The 17,014-nt window shown below is 46.2% G+C and overlaps 1 protein-coding gene across 2 annotated transcripts; it reads right to left on the bottom strand.

Moving 5' to 3' along the window:
- Nucleotides 1-7,627: 7,627 nt before the first annotated feature.
- On the bottom strand, nt 7,628-14,038 carry LOC121233009 (follistatin-like). Of its 2 annotated transcripts, none has more exons than XM_041121595.1 (6): nt 13,804-14,038; nt 11,768-11,959; nt 11,137-11,355; nt 10,548-10,772; nt 9,296-9,526; nt 7,628-8,599 (listed from the first exon to the last, which is right to left on the bottom strand). In XM_041121595.1, the coding sequence occupies exons 1-6, from the start codon at nt 13,883-13,885 to the stop codon at nt 8,517-8,519; spliced, it is 1,032 nt and encodes a 343-aa protein (XP_040977529.1). In that variant the 5' UTR covers nt 13,886-14,038; the 3' UTR covers nt 7,628-8,516. The 2 variants fall into 2 exon arrangements, with proteins under 2 accessions (XP_040977529.1, XP_040977530.1); XM_041121596.1 differs by having other exon boundaries at nt 8,477-8,622.
- Nucleotides 14,039-17,014: the final 2,976 nt, after the last annotated feature.

Below are 17,014 nucleotides of genomic sequence, written 5' to 3'. Positions count from 1 at the left end.
CACAGAGGCAACGATGGCCTTGCCGTACACCAGCCCGATGCTCTTCGGAAAATCCCGGTATTTATACATTTGCAGAGGAACGGATTTCAGCACACGTGGCCAGCGGGTGCCAAAATCCGCCTCGGTTGCAACATGGGGAGCCTATGACGCATGCGCTCGCTGGCCAGGCGTGCTGCACGAGTCATAGCCATCTTGTCTGTTGGTTCATGGCTTTGTGATGCGGTTGCAATGCACAGAGAATCTTGACCTGTTATGTTGGCCAAGGTGACCTACAAGATCTATGAACACAATTAATTAGACACAGTAAAAGCAACATTATACCTAATAAAATACACAAGAATAAAAGAAACCCCGATTTTTAACAAAGATACAAACCGACTCCTAAGTCCCCATCCCGCAGCTGAATGCTCTAAGCTGAAATGACAGTGTATTGGTTTTGTGTGGCAAGGTTTTGGTAGCGGGGGGGTGTTACAGGGGTGACTTCTGTAAGAAGCTGATGGAAGCTTCCCCTGTTTTTGAGAGAGAGCCAATACCAGCCGGCTCTAAGATGGACCCGCCGCTGGCCAAGGCCGAGCCAATCAGTGATAGTGGTAACGCCTCTGTGATAACATTTTTAAGAAGGAAAAAAGTTGGGACAGGCGGTATACGGCAGCCGGAGAGAGGAGTGAGAACATGTAAGAGAAACAACTCTGCAGACACCAAGGTCAGTGAAGAAGGAAGGGGAGGAGATGCTCCAGGCGCCGGAGCAGAGATTCCCCTGCGGCCTGTGGTGAAGACCATGGTGAGGCAGGCTGTCCCCCTGCAGCCCATGGAGGTCCACGGTGGAGCAGATATCCACCTGCAGCCCGTGGAGGACCCCACGCCAGAGCAGGTGGGTTCCCAAAGGAGGCTGTGACCCCGTGGGAACCCTGCGCTGGAGCAGGCTCCTGGCAGGACCTGCGGATCTGTGGAGAGAGGAGCCCATAGAGCAGGTTTTCTGGCAGGACTTGTGACCCCGTGGGGGACCCACGCTGGAGCAGTGTGCTCCTGAAGGACTGCACGCCATGGAAAGGACCCATGCTGGAGCAGTTTGTGAAGAACTGCAGCCCGTGGGAAGGGCCCACGTTGGAGAAGTTCGTGGAGGACTGTCTCCCGTGGGAGGGACCCCACGCTGGAGCAGGGGAAGAGTGTGATGAGTCCTCCTCCTGAGGAGGATGAAGCGGCAGAAAATAACGTGTGATGAACTGACCGTAAACCCCATTCCCCATCCCCCTGTGCCGCTGGGGGGGTTGGTAGAGAATCCGGGAGTGAAGTTGTGCCCGGGAAGAAGGGAGGGGGTGGAGGGAAGGTGTTCTGAGATTTGGTTTTATTTCTCATTACCCTACTCTGGTTGATTTGTAATAAAGTGAGTTAATTTTCCCCAAGTTGAGTCTGTTTTGCCCATGACGGTAATTGGTGAGTGATCTCTCTCCTGTCCTTATCTCGACCCACAAGCTCTTTGTTATATTTTCTCTCCCCTGTCCAGTTGAGGAGGGGGAGTGATAGAGCAGCTTTGGTGGGCACCTGGCAACCAGCCAGGGTCAACCCATCACAGACAGCTTTCTTAATTGCGTTAAAGCTCTTGCAGCTCCTTCTTGCCTCTGCAGTTCTGTTATCTTGTTTATTAATTGCTCCACTGTCCAAGTTCCTCATGTCTGTTGTTTTTCTGGTGGTTCAAAGTACTTTCATATTGCAGCTGTCACGTACTCCGGCCCACTCATGCTAACTGCAGCCTACTTATGCTAACTCTAAATAATCAGGCTCAAAGAAATGTCCCCCATTTTCCATGAAATCTCCCACAATTCCCCCTTTTTGTTTTTCGTGCAAGCCAAGTTACATGAAATGCTTTTGTAATCATACGTTCAACTATTTTTATGATACGTGGTACAATCATTACAACTGCTAATATTACAATTAAAATAACTAAGCCATGCATAAGCAAATCTTTCAACCATCCCGTAATTCCCAAACTTGTTAGCCATCCACTTAAACCTGTGTCAGTTATCGTGAGCCTTTTACTGTGAATCATATTAATATCGGGTGTTAGTAACGCAAGTTGTCCGAGGCTACATGGCCTCCCGTTAAGTTTTGATGGAATTCCTCTCCCATGCTCTATTCCCACAAATTAAAAACATCACCGCAGGTAAAGCAGCTGGAATAGAAAAAAGAGTGTGATATTCTGGAATAGATATAGTTACACCAAGCTGTAGCATTTCTATATACAGGCAAAATAGCATTTACATTCTGACCCTTTCGAGTGGTGTTATAGGTGTAATTAAACATCACACAGGGATTCATGATGACTGATCTTAACAACTCTAACTCTGGAGGTTCTTGCAATACTTGAGGCAGGTGTGCATACAGCAGGAAAAGTAAACATGGTATCTCCTTGCTGTAGAGCTTTTTCTCGACAGCGTTGCATCAAGCTATGTGTATTTTTTCCCAAATCATTAAGTGAATCGTCACGGATTAGACAGAGGCACAGAGTTAGAGGGATTAGCAGGAGAAGGAGATACAGGTAGTGTAGTAAAGTCAGGTTCTGTTTTAAGTTCAGCAAACCCTGCAGAGGGAGTACCAGGCGATTGGGGTGGGGGGGGGGGGGACGGCGGCGGCATGGTGGTGGCCACGGCATGGTGGTGGCCGCAGCCGCGCAGAGGCCGTGGGAGGCAGCGGTGGAGGTAATGAGGGATATAAATGCGGCTCTTTTTCAGAGTCCACCCTGCCTGATGCAAAAGAATTATTATCGGAATCAGAATCCTGCTCGTTAGCGGCCTCCTTACAAACTGCCTCCTCAAAAGCAGTATCAGGTTGTATTGATATGATTTTCTCTGCCGGCTGTAAATGCACCAGCGTAGTATAAATAAATTTCCATGTCGACAACAAGGTTTTAGCAAGCATTCGCGAGTCATGTGGAGTTAAAGTTGACCCAGAAAATGTATGGGACAAAACTGCCTGTGTAAAAGGAGATTTTAAACCATACTGAGCAATTGCAATTTTTGCTTCTTTTATGATTTTCCAGTCAAATGGAACCCATTGATTAGGTCCACCCCCAGCCCCAGCAATAACCAGAAATGCTGTGGGAGCTGCTATGATTTCTCCCTCAATTAAGGCATCGTGAATAATTCCTCGCCATCTATTCCGGGGGTCCGTTGTTTCTGGAAAGGTGGGGATCGGTTCCCTGGGAGGTGGAGAAGGTAGAGGTATAGGTGTAGGACAAGGAAGGGGCAGAGGTAAAAAAAAGAGGGTTTGAAGGAGGAGGAGGAGGAGGAAGAGGGGGGGGGGGGGGGGGAAGGGGTACATCAAAGGATACGGCTGGCGGTTTTTCTCGCTTCACAGCAGCCTCCAGCTGTGCCAGCTTTTCTATTACTGACTGCAACTGCTGCGAAGTGAGCTCCGGCCCCTCTTCGTGCTCTTGAGGCGACCCGGGCGTAGACGAAGGCAACGGAGGGTATATGCTAGGTATAATTTGTTCATGTTGAGCGGCGATATCTGGGGGCTGTTTTTTCCTAGGCAGATTTTTACTCGCTTCCTGATTCTGTAGGGTTTCCTTTAAGCGTACGGTTAGGGAGGCTTGGGAACTGTCAGATGGCTGATTAATATCGGCAGTCCCAGGGAGTGGAGCAGAAGTCAAGGGCACAGGAGCAGGCGGACAAGCTCCAGGGAAGCCAAAAGTCTCTCTCGCTGCATTATGTTTTTCTCCCTGCGTTTCCCCTTCGCTTGCGGTTGGAGAGAGAGCAGCAAAAGCAGACGCTTTACGATCTGCTTTCATTTCTTGCAGAGTTGTCTTAATTATTTTCCATAAAGTTGCAAGACCTTTAACTTCTTTAGACCCGTCACTAATTTCATCCCATAGGGAGGTTCCGATAGCTTCCCGGGTACTATGCTCAAAAGCTGTACCCACACTAATTAAAAGGTTTCTGTCCTTGCTCCATTGTAAAAGCCACTTTAAACAAGCTTCATCATATTTTATGCCTCTCTTTGAGAGTATATGGAGGAGCTTAACTACTGCTTCTTCTTTGGAAAGCGTAGACCCCATCTCCTCCCCCGACCGCTCACCTCCTTTACAGGTGAGTTCTCACCTCGCCTCCTTTACGGGCGAATCCTCACCTCGCCTCCTTTACAGGTGAATCCTCACCTCGATGGGCGAAAAAACGACAGTGCTGTCTTCCTGCCTCTATGGGCACACCAGCCGGGGCAGCCGGTCTATCGGTCGGGATCCTCCCGTCCTCCTCTTATCCTGCCGTTCGTTCTCCAAACGTAGCGCAGAATTTGGGGGTCCCTGTTCGGGCGCCAATTGCGGGAGCATAATCATGGACTCAATGACAGATCAATATGATCATAGTTGAAGACCCTTTACTAGAGCATCAGACATCATTTTATACCTTGGTTACATCCGTACATGCGTTTAGCTATTTTACTATTGGTTACACACATTATTCACACGTTGTCCACACACCTAGTTACACTTAATGATTGGTTATATCAACACTGTACACACACATAAACATAAGACATAATTGGTTATACTAAAACATGCGAGACTTGTCTCAGTCTAATTGGTCAAGATAAACTGCTGAATTGAGGTTCTTTGTGCCAAGTTCCCTTTATCGTGGAATGCGCACCTGTGTTCTTCTAATTGGTATCTTTCTTATTTTTGTCTTCTTGTTTATTCTGTTCAAGGCCTTCTAAAGGCGTCTGGAATGCTCTTGTGACCGTTAGCTAAATATGTTCCCACATCCTTCCTCTTCCCCCAGCTTTATATGCTGAGCATGATGTCATATGGTATAGAATATCCCTTTGGTCAGTTGGAGTCAGCTCCCAGCTGTGTCCCCTCCCAACTTCTTGTGCACCCCTGGCCTACTGAGAAGCAGAAAAGGCCTTGACTCTGGGTAAGCACTGCTCATCAGTAACTAAAACATCCCTGAATTATCAACACTGGTTTTCAGCACAAATCCAAAACATAGTCCCATAGAAGCTAATATGGAAAAAATTAACTCTATCCTAGTCAAAACCAGCACACCTGTGCATTAAGAGAGGAAGCAAAACAAAAACAAAACAAAAAACACACAAAAAAGAAAGTAGAAAAACAGGTTCAGCACCTTCCTTAGACTGAGGGGATTAAGTTCACATTTCCACTTCCCAGGAAGTTCCTCATGTACAAGCCTAGAAGAGAGGGAAGAAAAAAGTAAAGCCTCTTCTGTTGTAACTATGACTCAGTGTAGAAAAAGATGTGAGAATTGTAATCTTGATTTAAACAGGGGGTTAAACATAATTTCATAACTTAAGGATGGAGGTACTTACCTACTGGGGGAAGGAGAAGGGGAGCCAACCTGGATTCTGTCCCCTGCTTCAAGCACTATTTATGTATGTTACTCAATTACAAATGCAACATGAGTAGGCAGCCCCTGGGGCAAGAACCAAGGACTTCCTCTTCAAAAGGAGTACCTATTAGGGTTGCAAATTATCCTTTCTCAATGAATCTTGCTTCCTCTCCAATACAGAAGTATGGCTTCAGCAGGCATGACAGTTTTCCAGCTTGAGCTTCACCTTGAGCTGGTGGTGGATTCACTCTTGGGAGATATGGGAATGACCTCCTCAGGAAGAGACTAGCAGTGAACCTGCATCTCCCACTTCATGAACAAGTGCCTTATCTACAAGTATGATATTATGTAAAATGTTGGCAGTCATGCTGCCACAATCTCTGGATGTGTTTCTGTGAGAAAGTCTCTAGGACTGTTGTGCTTCATGCCAAGGTTGGTGTACGTTAGTGTCCTGGTTTCGGCTGGGATAGAGTTAATTTTCTTCCTAGTAGCTGGTACAGTGCTATGTTTTTGAGTTAGGTATGAGGAGAATGTTGATAACACTGATGTTTTCAGTTGTTGCTAAGTAATGTTTAGTCTAAAGTCAAGGATTTCTCAGCTTCTCATGCCCAGCCAGCAAGAAGGCTGGAGGGGCACAAGAAGTTGGGAGGGGACACAGCCAGGGCAGCTGACCCAAAGTGGCCAACAGGGTATTCCATACCATGTGATGTCATGTCTAGTATATAAACTGGGGGGAGTGGGGCTGGGGGGAATCACTGCTCGGGAACTAACTGGGCATCAGTCAGCAAGTGGTAAGCAATTGCATTGTGCATCACTTGTTTTGTGTATTCCAATCCTTTTCTTATTATTATTGTCATTTTATTATTATTATTATCATTATTAGTTTCTTCTTTTCTGTTCTATTAAACTGTTCTTATCTCAATCCAGGAGTTTTACTTTTTTTTCTGATTCTCTCCCCCATCCCACTGGGTGGGGGGGAAGTGAGTGAGCAGCTGCGTGGTGCTTAGTTGCTGGCTGGGGTTACACCGTGACGGTTAGGCATGCTCAGAAGATGCCTACCTCATGAAGCCTCTCAGGAGATGCCTCACCTGTACATCATAGGCAGGTGCAAGGTAGGTTTCAAGATTTTCAGTGGTATAGAAATAGCAGTAGTGATGGGAAATGCAGTAGCAGAACTTTTAGATAATTTTATCAACAAAAACCTGATGTAGATTTTTGTGGCTATTTCGCATACACGTACATGCGCAAATATAGATTCCTGGCATTTTTGTTGCTTTTTTGAATTTGGCTGTCAGTGACTTTCTCAAAGTTATTTTGTGAACCAGCATAAAATTAGAACCCAGAAATCCTGCTCTGCTACAGTCTCTCTGTAAGACATGTAAATATATTTACAATTAAAAACAGTCTTTTAATGCTGTTGTTTTGTTGGAAATGAAGTAGCTGGCACCTATCTGAATTTGAGAAGAATCTCCTTTGATACTCTCCACATCTATTAAACATTTTGTCTCTATGTCATTGTCGTGTGTTTATTAGTTCCTCAAGATATTTTCCGATAGGCTCTTTTTCCATCCCTCTGTTTTCCCAGCCCCCATTCTTTTTTATTCTGGGTTCTCTTGCCCTCAGGAGACTAAACCTTCCTTTTGGGGGCAAATAATTTCCAAGTGATAATGCGTTCTTCGATGGTTTGGGTTTTTTTTTTTTTTGGTCTTTTGTGCTAATTGCTATACATCATGCATTTAGGCAACTAGGCCATGTTTTGCTTTTTCTATCGGTCATCTAAAATGGTGATACAACTTCAACCCCAGTAACATGGATCTGAAGCCTAGCAAAAATTCAAATGCATGTTCAAAACCTCCTAGAAATATGAAAATTAAGTATGTCCAAGAAATAACAGACTTTATTTAGAGGATGGAGAGGGAAACAAAAATGCTAAATCTCTTCTCCTCCATCAGTGTGCTTGGATTTAAAATTAATTAATACCAATGAACTGGAGACATTGTTCCTGTCTGGTGAAAGCTTTGGCCTTAACCAGTGTGTTTTGCTGCTACGTCATGCACAAGCCTCCTTTCCCCTAACCACCAGTATGTCTTCTCTGCACCAGAGGGCCAGAACCCTTTAGAACCGAAAACTGAGGACTGCCTCTAGGGAAAATTCCATTTTTTATTTTTTCACTCATCATTTATTTACAAATACACATTATAACTTTTATATACATTGCACATTTACATGGTAGAAAAGTACAAAACTATATATTTAAATGAATTTATATTTAACTCACCATGTTTGAAAATATAAAATTACATCAGAAAAAAAGTATTATGAAAAGCAAGAAACTTGAACTGATAAAGCTTTGATATAACTTTTAGTGGCACACTGATTGGTATAACAAAACTTTGAAAGTGGTACTGCAAGACCATCTTAAAGGAAACACCTGACAAAACATTTATACATGTTACAAAAAAAATAAAACAATAAAAATAAAATAAACCCTTTATTCTTATTACAGTTAGCCCTGTAGCTATTAACAACCTTCATAATCTGATTTCTTTGAGTCCAGAATGCATATAGTACAGTATATATGCTCAGCACATTGAGATCACTTCAGTACATGATATGATCAGAAGTAGAGAAAAGTAAAGTGGAAGTTTCCTTGAAGATCGCCTCACTGCACCCTGGAAGTATATTTAAGTCAGTTACAATGTCTTTTGGTCAGTCAAGATTCCTTGTAAACAAAAAACGGAGGGATCTTTTATGTACAGAACCAGCGAGCAGAAAATCCAATAAATAAACTTAACAGAAACCAACATGCAAGTTTGTTAAAGTGGAAAAGAGTTAACATTAGTGAAACAAAGAGATGAGATCATGTGGGTAAGCTCTAAGGAATGGACTTTTATAGTTTACAAGAAAAAAGAAAAGCTTAGCTTTACAAGCAAGAGACCTCACAATAAATAACACTGCTCTTCCCCTAACAAATAAATTTCTTCAAAAAACAAGGTGTACAGTCAACCAGACATTTTATGTATAAATTATAAAACATGACACATTATAAATAAATGTCTACCAGACTCAACTATATGTATACTTTTTTTTGTCTCCCCAAAATAAATAAGCATACACTTATTTACAGTATGGACATTGATTTTGTGCCCAATGGCTGTTCCAATAGTGATGGAGGTTTTACCACTCTAGAATGGAAGATATAGGAAAGCTGTAGTCCTGGTCTTCATCTTCCTCTTCTTCCTCTGGGTCTTCATTAATGGCTAGATGGGGGAATACAGGGGAGCTGTTGTTTAAATAAGGACAACAACAGCACAGAAGCAGCTCAGTGCATGTTTTCAAAGCCCTCTGAACAGCCATAATACAGCGTTGCATTTTATGCGACTTGTAGTGAGATGCTCTTTGGCATCTGCTGTTATGCAATAAGGTTTTTTATACATAAACTATGAAGTCATAACTGCAGAAAGTTCTGAAGAATCAGTGGCTCAGGTTTTATTGGCAGATTCCTGAATCAAATAAAAAGCGCTCTTGTGTTCTAGGTTTAACTGCTTTGTGTCCTTTATTCAGAGTTAGTAGAGGCAACTGTGCTAAACCAGGTGCCCATGTGCTACCATTAAGCTTGTTCTTTTGGACACAGAGTTTATATGGGTATTAAAGCAATCAGCAAAGCACACGAGAGCAGACAAATTAGGAAGAAATCACTAGAATTACGCTCCTAGGGCAACCCCTTTCCGACAAAATGACTTGTCCTCAGAATAGCCCCAAAACTCCAACTTGAAAGCCAACTGGTTGTTGGAAATCTACTGCATTTTATCAGTAACCAAAGTGTGTGTGTGATAGATACATACTTATATGGCACCTGTACCGTACCTCAAATCTCTAAATCAAGCTTTCTTATGTTTAAAGGTGTAAGTCTTCATTATCTAGGAATTGCCTTCAGAGTTAAAAATCTCACTTACAGTTGCAAGATCCAGAGTGCTTTACTTCTAGAAGCACACCCATAGAGCAGGCTGCCTCTTTCATGGCGCACTCGCTTGGGTAAGTTGTGTTATCGCTGGCACAGACTGCCTCATCTGACTTGTTTTCAGGGCATGGCTCATCACAGAGGGCGCACCGACCTCTGCCAACCTTAAAATTCCACAAGCATTTCTTCCCAGCACTGCACTGAATGTCTTCACAGGATTTGGCTTCTAAAAACATACACAGGATACTAAAGGTAAGTGAAAAGACAAAGGAAAAAAAAGCAACAAACTGCCCCAAACTCCCTTTCCCCCAATGAACTGTGAATAGACAAAGCTCAGATGCAGTAGATGTGATGATACTTGCTGATTTTACTAAAGCAAGTAGTCCCTTGGACACCATTGCCTGTCTATATGTGGGGGAGGAAAGACAGCTGTGCCAGCAGAGCTTGGCCCTGGGAATACAGAATTACATTTGCCAATTGTACATGACCTTCCTGCTCCATTTGATGTCAGTGGAAATTCAGCTCCCCAAATTAGCAGTAAGTGCAGAATTTGCCAACACATTCAGCATTTCTAAATAAATTATTTTTAAACTAACCCACATAGACTAGTTGTCTGCAAGATTGGAAAGGGAATTTACCTCAACCTATGCCAACTAAAAGCAGCCTGGGACTCCCCCAAATTCCCCCAGCAGTTTTGGGGAGCAGAGGCTGACCTGAAGGTGCTTCCTCATAACATGCTTCACTATCACTCATTTCTGGAAATCACAATAAAAAATGTCAGGATGTAGAGATTATTTTCCTATCTTCACCCACCATCTCCAAACTCTGCAATATTTTTAAAGAGGAAAAAGTGATCAGATGTTTCCAATTAAGTTAACGCAAGTTTTGCCAAGACCACTTGAAGACAATTGTTTCCAGGAATCCAGATCCACTGAATATCAATACCTTGTTACGCTGTAATCTATTTAATGGCGGGTACTTCCCCTTGGGTACTAATGTCAGCACCCACAGCGATAGCAAGAGAAGCAGGATCAGGCCCTCTACTCCCTCACCCCTTTTGCAATCTTTTCTGGGGCAAAGCTCACCCTGGTTCTCCTTTTCCTGGAGGGGAGCACAAACCCAGGCTGCTGGAAGTCTCTCCTCCTCCCCAACGCTCACTACATCCATTCAATTCCACACATGTTATTCTGCAACAGATGAGCTGGGAAGCCCCCCCCCACCCTTACCCCTCTGACTGAGATACCTACTGATGCATTTTCCTTCATAGGCTAATCCAATGGATCTGCCCAGTAGGCAGGTAGCTTTCCTCAGGTGGCAGGCACTGGTGTAAGTTATGCCGTCATTCCCACAGAGATACTGTTCAGGGGAGGTAGGCTCTGGGCAAATTTGATTACATGTCACGCAGTAGGCATTATTAGTTTGATCAACCACACATGTGGAGCTGCCTGGGCATAAAACATCCCTACAGGTCTCTGAAATAAAGACGGAAACACACAATGATTAATAGGAGATCTCAGAGCCCCAGCGAGGAGTGAATGATGACACAATGAAACAAATGATCAAATAAAAGCCTTCAGCAGCTCTCCTCATTTAAGGGCCGCTGGTGGAAACCTTGCCATCTCAGGGTAGCTGGTGGGACACAAGTGCTGCTAGACTATGGGGAACTCTCAATCCAGCTGTGTCCTTGCTTGTTGAGCATGTTTAGTTACTATCTCCCAGCATTTGGAACATCACTCTGGTTCCTGTGGGAAAGTATGTCCAACAGCTCCTCCTCCCTACACTCAGACACACACCCTTTGGCATTTGAGGGAGATCAGATTAGATTTGCAAACCTACTTTTGCATTTGCCCTGATACTGGACTTCAAGTTCGGGCTGTTCTTTACATCTGGCTTTGAGAAGGGCACACTCGTTCCTGTAGGTTTTCCCATCTAAGCCACACACAGGGCCCTTCCAAGTGATATTAGAGCAATCCGGAGCACAAACACACCGAGGTTTGTTCTTCTTGTTCATTTTACATTTCTTCCCAGGTCCACAGTCCACGTTCTCGCATGTTTCTGATGGAAAGAAAGAGGTACCACTTTAGTACTGAGCATGCAGAACAGGCCTGGTGTCAAAACTGCTTAAAGAAAAAAAAAGACACTGCACCGTGACCCCTGGGCATAAAGAGAAAACACTTTCCCCCCCCTCCAGGAAACACCACTCGAAGGAAATTCCCCCCACCAGTGAGGGCAGGGGGGAGGAGGTCGCTCCCCTCCTCCCCCCGATGTGCACGGTGGCCGAGAAGAAATGGGGGTCCCCTCACTGATCCCGGGGCTGGTACGAGACGTGCCTCAAAGCCCCACTGAGGAAGGAAGCAGGAGGACCGCGCCGCCCCCCTCCAACTCCTTCCCTGCTCCTCCTCCCCCAGCCCAGTCGCTGCCCGAACCGCTCCTCAGCAAGGAGCAGCTCGCCAGCCATCCCCCTCACCTTTGCACGGGATGCAGTTTGGGGCTCCCCCATTAAAAATCATCCACTTAAAAAGCGTGTTGTCGTTGACGTCCTCTTCCGTCCACGAAGTTGTCAGGCGGCCGGTCTTACAGCACTCCTCCTTGCTGAGGTCGGTTTTGTAGAGGACCTGGCAGCGGCCGTTCCGCGCCTGCCGGAGCCAGCAGTTCCCGGCTGCGGGGGGGGGGGGGGGGGGGGGGAGACACCCAGCCGGATCAGTGGCAGTCACCAGTGACCCAGACACAACACGTGCGCCTTGCAATGACTTTTACTAGACTGTTTACTTTTATTTGTCCCATTTCATAACCCGCAGCTACTCCGGCCCATTTGGGAGCGCAGTTTAAATAAAACAACAAAACCAAACACCAAAAACAAACACCAAAAAAACCCCAAACCACTCCAAAAAACAGAAAGAAAGAAAGAAAAGACCCGATCAAAACAGGACGAGGCAGTTTTCGGAGGTATTTATTCCATATGTAGAGCAGAAGGAGCACTGCCGGCACGTGACAGAGGCTTGAAAAGGATATGCATTTTTAAAAGGGAATAAAAAGAAATTCCTTCTTCCTCTCCTCCTCACCGCGGCTGCACAGCAGCATTATTTTAGTACCGCACAGCGTTTCAGTCCCAGCCCATTTTGCAATCTGCACGAATTGGGAACATTTGCTGTTAGCGAAGTCTTTCGAAATCTCCACATTTTGCTGCTTCTATTAACAAATGTCTTCACTAATATAAGTTAGCAGAGCTCAAAAATAAAGTGAGTAAAGGGCACATAGAGTAGGAGGTCCCTACAGAGTTTTAAAAATCGATCAAGCTGGAAAAGTTATAGGTGCCATCTCTTCCCACAAGCATTTCAGAGGAAAGTACACTGTCCTTAAACCGGATAGAGGGGGGTTGTTTAGGGGGTTTTTTGCCTTTTTTTTTTTTTTTAACTAGTATCCCTGTTATTTGTGGAGTCAAGCCAAGAACATTAGTACAAGTAAACCCCTCCTTTTTAGCTGGAGAGTTTTGGTTGGAATGAGTCTCTCGTGAATAACCAATGTGACTTCTCCAGCGATTCAATACCAATTGATCCTGGTACTAATCCAGCCAGGGCTCGATCCTGCCTCCTTACTCTGATGGGAATGTACCGCAGCGAGGGGTCAGGATCGGCCAGCCGAGATGTCGCTGGGCGCGGGGGAAGATTGCCCCCCTCCCCCCGCTAAAAAACATTGAACAAACAACGCCCTTTTAAAAAAAAAGTTTTGCGTCTTACAGTTGCTTACATTAGCTTAACTTATGCTCTAACTCAGTGGGGGGAAGAAAAGAAAAAAAAAAGAGAAAAAAACAATGATAAAACAAGCAATGGTAAGATATCCAGGTTGTGGTTGGAACACGGTCAAGATAAGGGGAAAAAAGCCCCAAAACTAAAAATCAATATTCCCTTGTGTCGAAAGAGGGCTCTTAAGAGTTGTCAATATCAGTTTCAAAACTCATTTAAGCATACTCTTCAGTGCAGGAGAGTTTACAACACAGTAATATTTATTCACACACAAAAAAAAAAAGGAAGGGAGAGGAAATCCCAATATTAAAGGAATGTCCGGAAAATGATCACTTACTGGTTTCTAAAAATTTCAGCTGTAATTGTGAGGCTCCCCATCATCGCCTCTCCTGTCAGGCAGGCGAGATAAAAATCTGAGCTAAATTAACAACAAACTTTGAGCACTCATTCGGGAGCCGAGACTGGGAAAGTTCCCTCGCGATGCTGCTCTTCATTCATGCTGCATAATAACAATAAATACCAAGAAACATCCTATCTGTCCTCTGTGCCTATGCAGAGCAGCGCGAAGATCCGATCAAAAAGGAATCTAAATAACACCTCTGCACCTCGGTACAAAGCAATCCCATGCCCACAGTTAACTTCTGTCCTGTTGGACCTTGGGGAGAGGCGTTTAATACCGCAGCAAACTAAATCGTGCCCAAAAGACAGAAAACAATAGTAATAATAAAGAAACATCTGCGAATAAACAATCTGGTCTTACCCTGCACTGTGTGATCTTCCATGAAGTGGCACAGAAACATCAGGAGTAAGAGCATGCCCGGGTGGATTCTCTGATTTAACATCCTCAGTATAGCAGGGAGTGAGAGAGACACAGAAAAAGCGTGAGGGGGAGTAGGGAGAGGGAGCGAGCACTAGCCAGCCTGCTTATGATCGCTCTATTGAATGAACGTCAGGCTCTGAATGCAGTCTCTCTTTAAGTCTATACGGGGGTCCTAGCTGTCTGCGGTGGGCGGTCTCCTAATGTGTGTGTATGTCTGCTCGGGGGTGGGGAGATTTAAAAAGTTCACTGTGAATCAGGTGACATTTTCCACCTTCTGGAAACCCTCTACAATTATCTGCTCTAGGTGCACGCACACACAGGCGTGCACCGGAGCGCACCTGCGCAGCCCCACGCCAGCCCTGCGCGGCGGAGACGCCGGAGCTGTTAGCTCAGCAGCGGGAGGCAGCTCAAGCCCCAGCTGCGGCGGCCGCGGAGCCGGCCGCGCCCGCGCCGCGGGAGCAGGCGATCCGCGGGAGTCGCTGCCGCGCGAGGGGCGCCCCTGTCTCCCCGACGGCGCGGGCGGGTGAGCGGAAGTGCGGAGGCTGCCAGGGCGCGGAGAGGCGCCTGCCCGCCCGGGGTCGGCTCCACGGCCGCGGGGCGCTGCCGTCCCCGCGCGAAGCGGCTGCTAAGAATAAATCCCACTCCCCGCACCTCCGACGGGCGGGAGGCGTCTGGCGCGCACACAGCGCGCTCGGTGGGACTCATCCCCCCGAAAAACACCAACCGACCAACCCCAAACAAACAAACAAGAAACGAATAAGAGTTTAATACCTAGGGCTGTGCCCAAGTGACAGCCTTTTCACTGGGAGCTCCGGGAGGACGAGACGGGAATGGGGGCGACGTAGGCGGTCTCCTTTCAGAATCAGAAAAGATTGCAACATCGGTAATGAACTTCTACAGTACTAGTTTATTAAGCACAGTCTGGCATTATTCTCCCCTTAGAAAAGTTGGCGGTCTCTCATTTACAACATTTTTTGGCACCGCTGAATGAAACTGAGTAGGCGATATTTCCTTTTATACAAAAACAATTTCCTTAACGGAAAATGGTATTGTTTATTCAAAATCTGCCTTTTAAATTTCGATTATTTTGCTTTTCTGAGCCACCAAAGCACAACAGACTGCTAAGTATGCAGACAGGAATGCCCGGACAGTGCCGGGTCAGGGGCCGGTGCGCCGCGGCCGCCCGCGCCCTCCCCACACCCCTCCCGCCCTCCGGCTCCCCCCACCGCCCGCCCCCTCCCCACAACTGCAAATAACTCAGTGATAACAGATTTTTTTCCACCAACTGCAGGAGATAGTGCTAATCTTTTAATAAAAGATCCCATTACAATGGGATCTGTCTGGACAGACTATAATAGATCCAGAAATACAGCCGTGCTAATATTAGAAGACAGTTGTTTGGGTGCCTCAGACCGGGCCCTGGTCCTGCTTTGAAAGTGGGCATGAATCACAATGTCCCTCGGTACCACTTGCGGTCACACGCATTAAGCAGCAGAATGGTAAATGATTGACCTCGCTGCATTTGTTTTGTTTTGTTATTATTATGATCATCGTCCTGAGCAGCGCCCGGGCATTCTGAGCACTTCAGAAGCTCCGGGACTCAACATCCTTTTTAATCTTTTCCCAAATTGGTGCCTCTCTCTCTCTCTCTCTCTCTTCCCCCCCCCCCCCCCCCGCCTCTCCCTCCTCACTCGCCGGAGCAGCGTTAATGCAGGGTTGCTTAGTGCCCTCTAATGGCAGACGACATTAACAATTAATAGCAAAACGCAAATAAAGGGCCGGTTTCAAAAGCTGCCTCTCCTCCCCTGCGGGGACGGATCCTGGGCGCAAGGTGCCCCTAGGGGACGGTCCCCCTCGCCCTCCCCCCGGGCACGGCCCAGCCGGGAGGCGCGGGGGAGCCCCTGCCGGCTGCGGAGGCAGCGAGCTGGGCTCTGCCCGTCGCGGGGCGCGTAGGAAACGGCGCGGATCCCACCGAGGTGTGGGGGTCGGAGACCTGGCTGCCCTTGCCGCCCCCTCCAGGGCGCCCCTCTCCCGGGTCCCCCTCCGACTCGCTCCGCGGGGCTCCCGGCCACGGCCGGGTGCGGCGTCGCACCGCCACCTCACACCTCCTGAAGCAGCTTGCCTCCCCCCGGGGGCAGCGCCGGGGCCGAGCTGCTTCTCACCCAAGCGCGGGTGACCCGGAGGGGTCCCGGCGGCAGCGCAGGGAGCGCAGGCGGCTGCCCCGGCTGCTCCCGAGCGAGGAGGCACTGTCCGGCCGCGATACGGGGGCGGGCTCACTTTTTCTTTCTTTCTCCCCCCCCGCCAAGTTTGTTTGTGTTTTTTAATAATTTGCCAATACGGTGTTTATCCTCATAATGTTTTCAATTACAGAGAGGCATTTTCAGCCCGTATTCCTGGAAATGAGATGCCGGATGGGTCGATAACGTTTGCACATGTGCTTCATGCGTGTATCATCAGGAGATCAATATGATTGCACTGTTATGGATGTTTGTATCACCCTGTTCTCTGACATTACATAGAAACAGCTGCTGTTTCTTTTATTGTTGGGGCTTTTTTTTCTTCTTTTTAAAATGCTAAATATTTGGTTTGTGTGTAACAACATCAGGGATATAGTGTATAATAAAAAATGCTTTCTTCTTTTTCACTGTGTGCCTCCCTGTACAACTCCCCCACCCCTTTCTGCTTTGCCAACAACCACATTTAAATTACCCAAAAAACAATAGGGTTGATCTGTAACGGAATTGTCAAGCAGCACACAAAAAGAGTGTTGTTCTCAGCCTGAAAGGTTTTAAAACTTCTTTCTACCAAGAAGTATATGCATTTTAATATATGTTTTTGGATGTGAAATCAATCTTTGCAGCTGGCCCTGATCTTGGAATAATAAAACCTTTTAAAAACCCCATATATACTAACATCTCAAACTTTCGGAAAGTTCAGATTTAGGTCTCAATGTACATAAAATGTGTGTCTTTGTCCTATCTCTAACATAGCTGTAGTTACAACAGGCTCCATAATCCACAATATTAAGTAGCTGGTCTCTGAGGAAAATTGCAGCAAAATACTGAGCAGGAGGAAAAATAATCCCCAAGTGTAACCTTGTGTGACATGTGCTATTAACATACATACATACATATGCATATGGGGAATATTT

The sequence above is a fragment of the Aquila chrysaetos genome (assembly GCF_900496995.4).
Source record: "Aquila chrysaetos chrysaetos chromosome W unlocalized genomic scaffold, bAquChr1.4 W_unloc_3, whole genome shotgun sequence".
Lineage (NCBI taxonomy): Eukaryota > Metazoa > Chordata > Aves > Accipitriformes > Accipitridae > Aquila > Aquila chrysaetos.
Note: the sequence above shows the minus strand (reverse complement) of the source record. Positions and strands in the feature narration are given on the sequence as shown.

Coding starts and splice junctions, on each gene's coding strand:
- LOC121233009 (XM_041121595.1), bottom strand. CDS start 13,885: ATGTTAAATCAGAGAATCCACCCGGGCATGCTCTTACTCCTGATGTTT. Junction 11,960..13,803: donor GGAAGATCACACAGTGCAGG/GTAAGACCAGAT, acceptor CCCCCCCCGCAG/CCGGGAACTGCTGGCTCCGG. Junction 11,356..11,767: donor AAACTGCATCCCGTGCAAAG/GTGAGGGGGATG, acceptor TCTTTCCATCAG/AAACATGCGAGAACGTGGAC.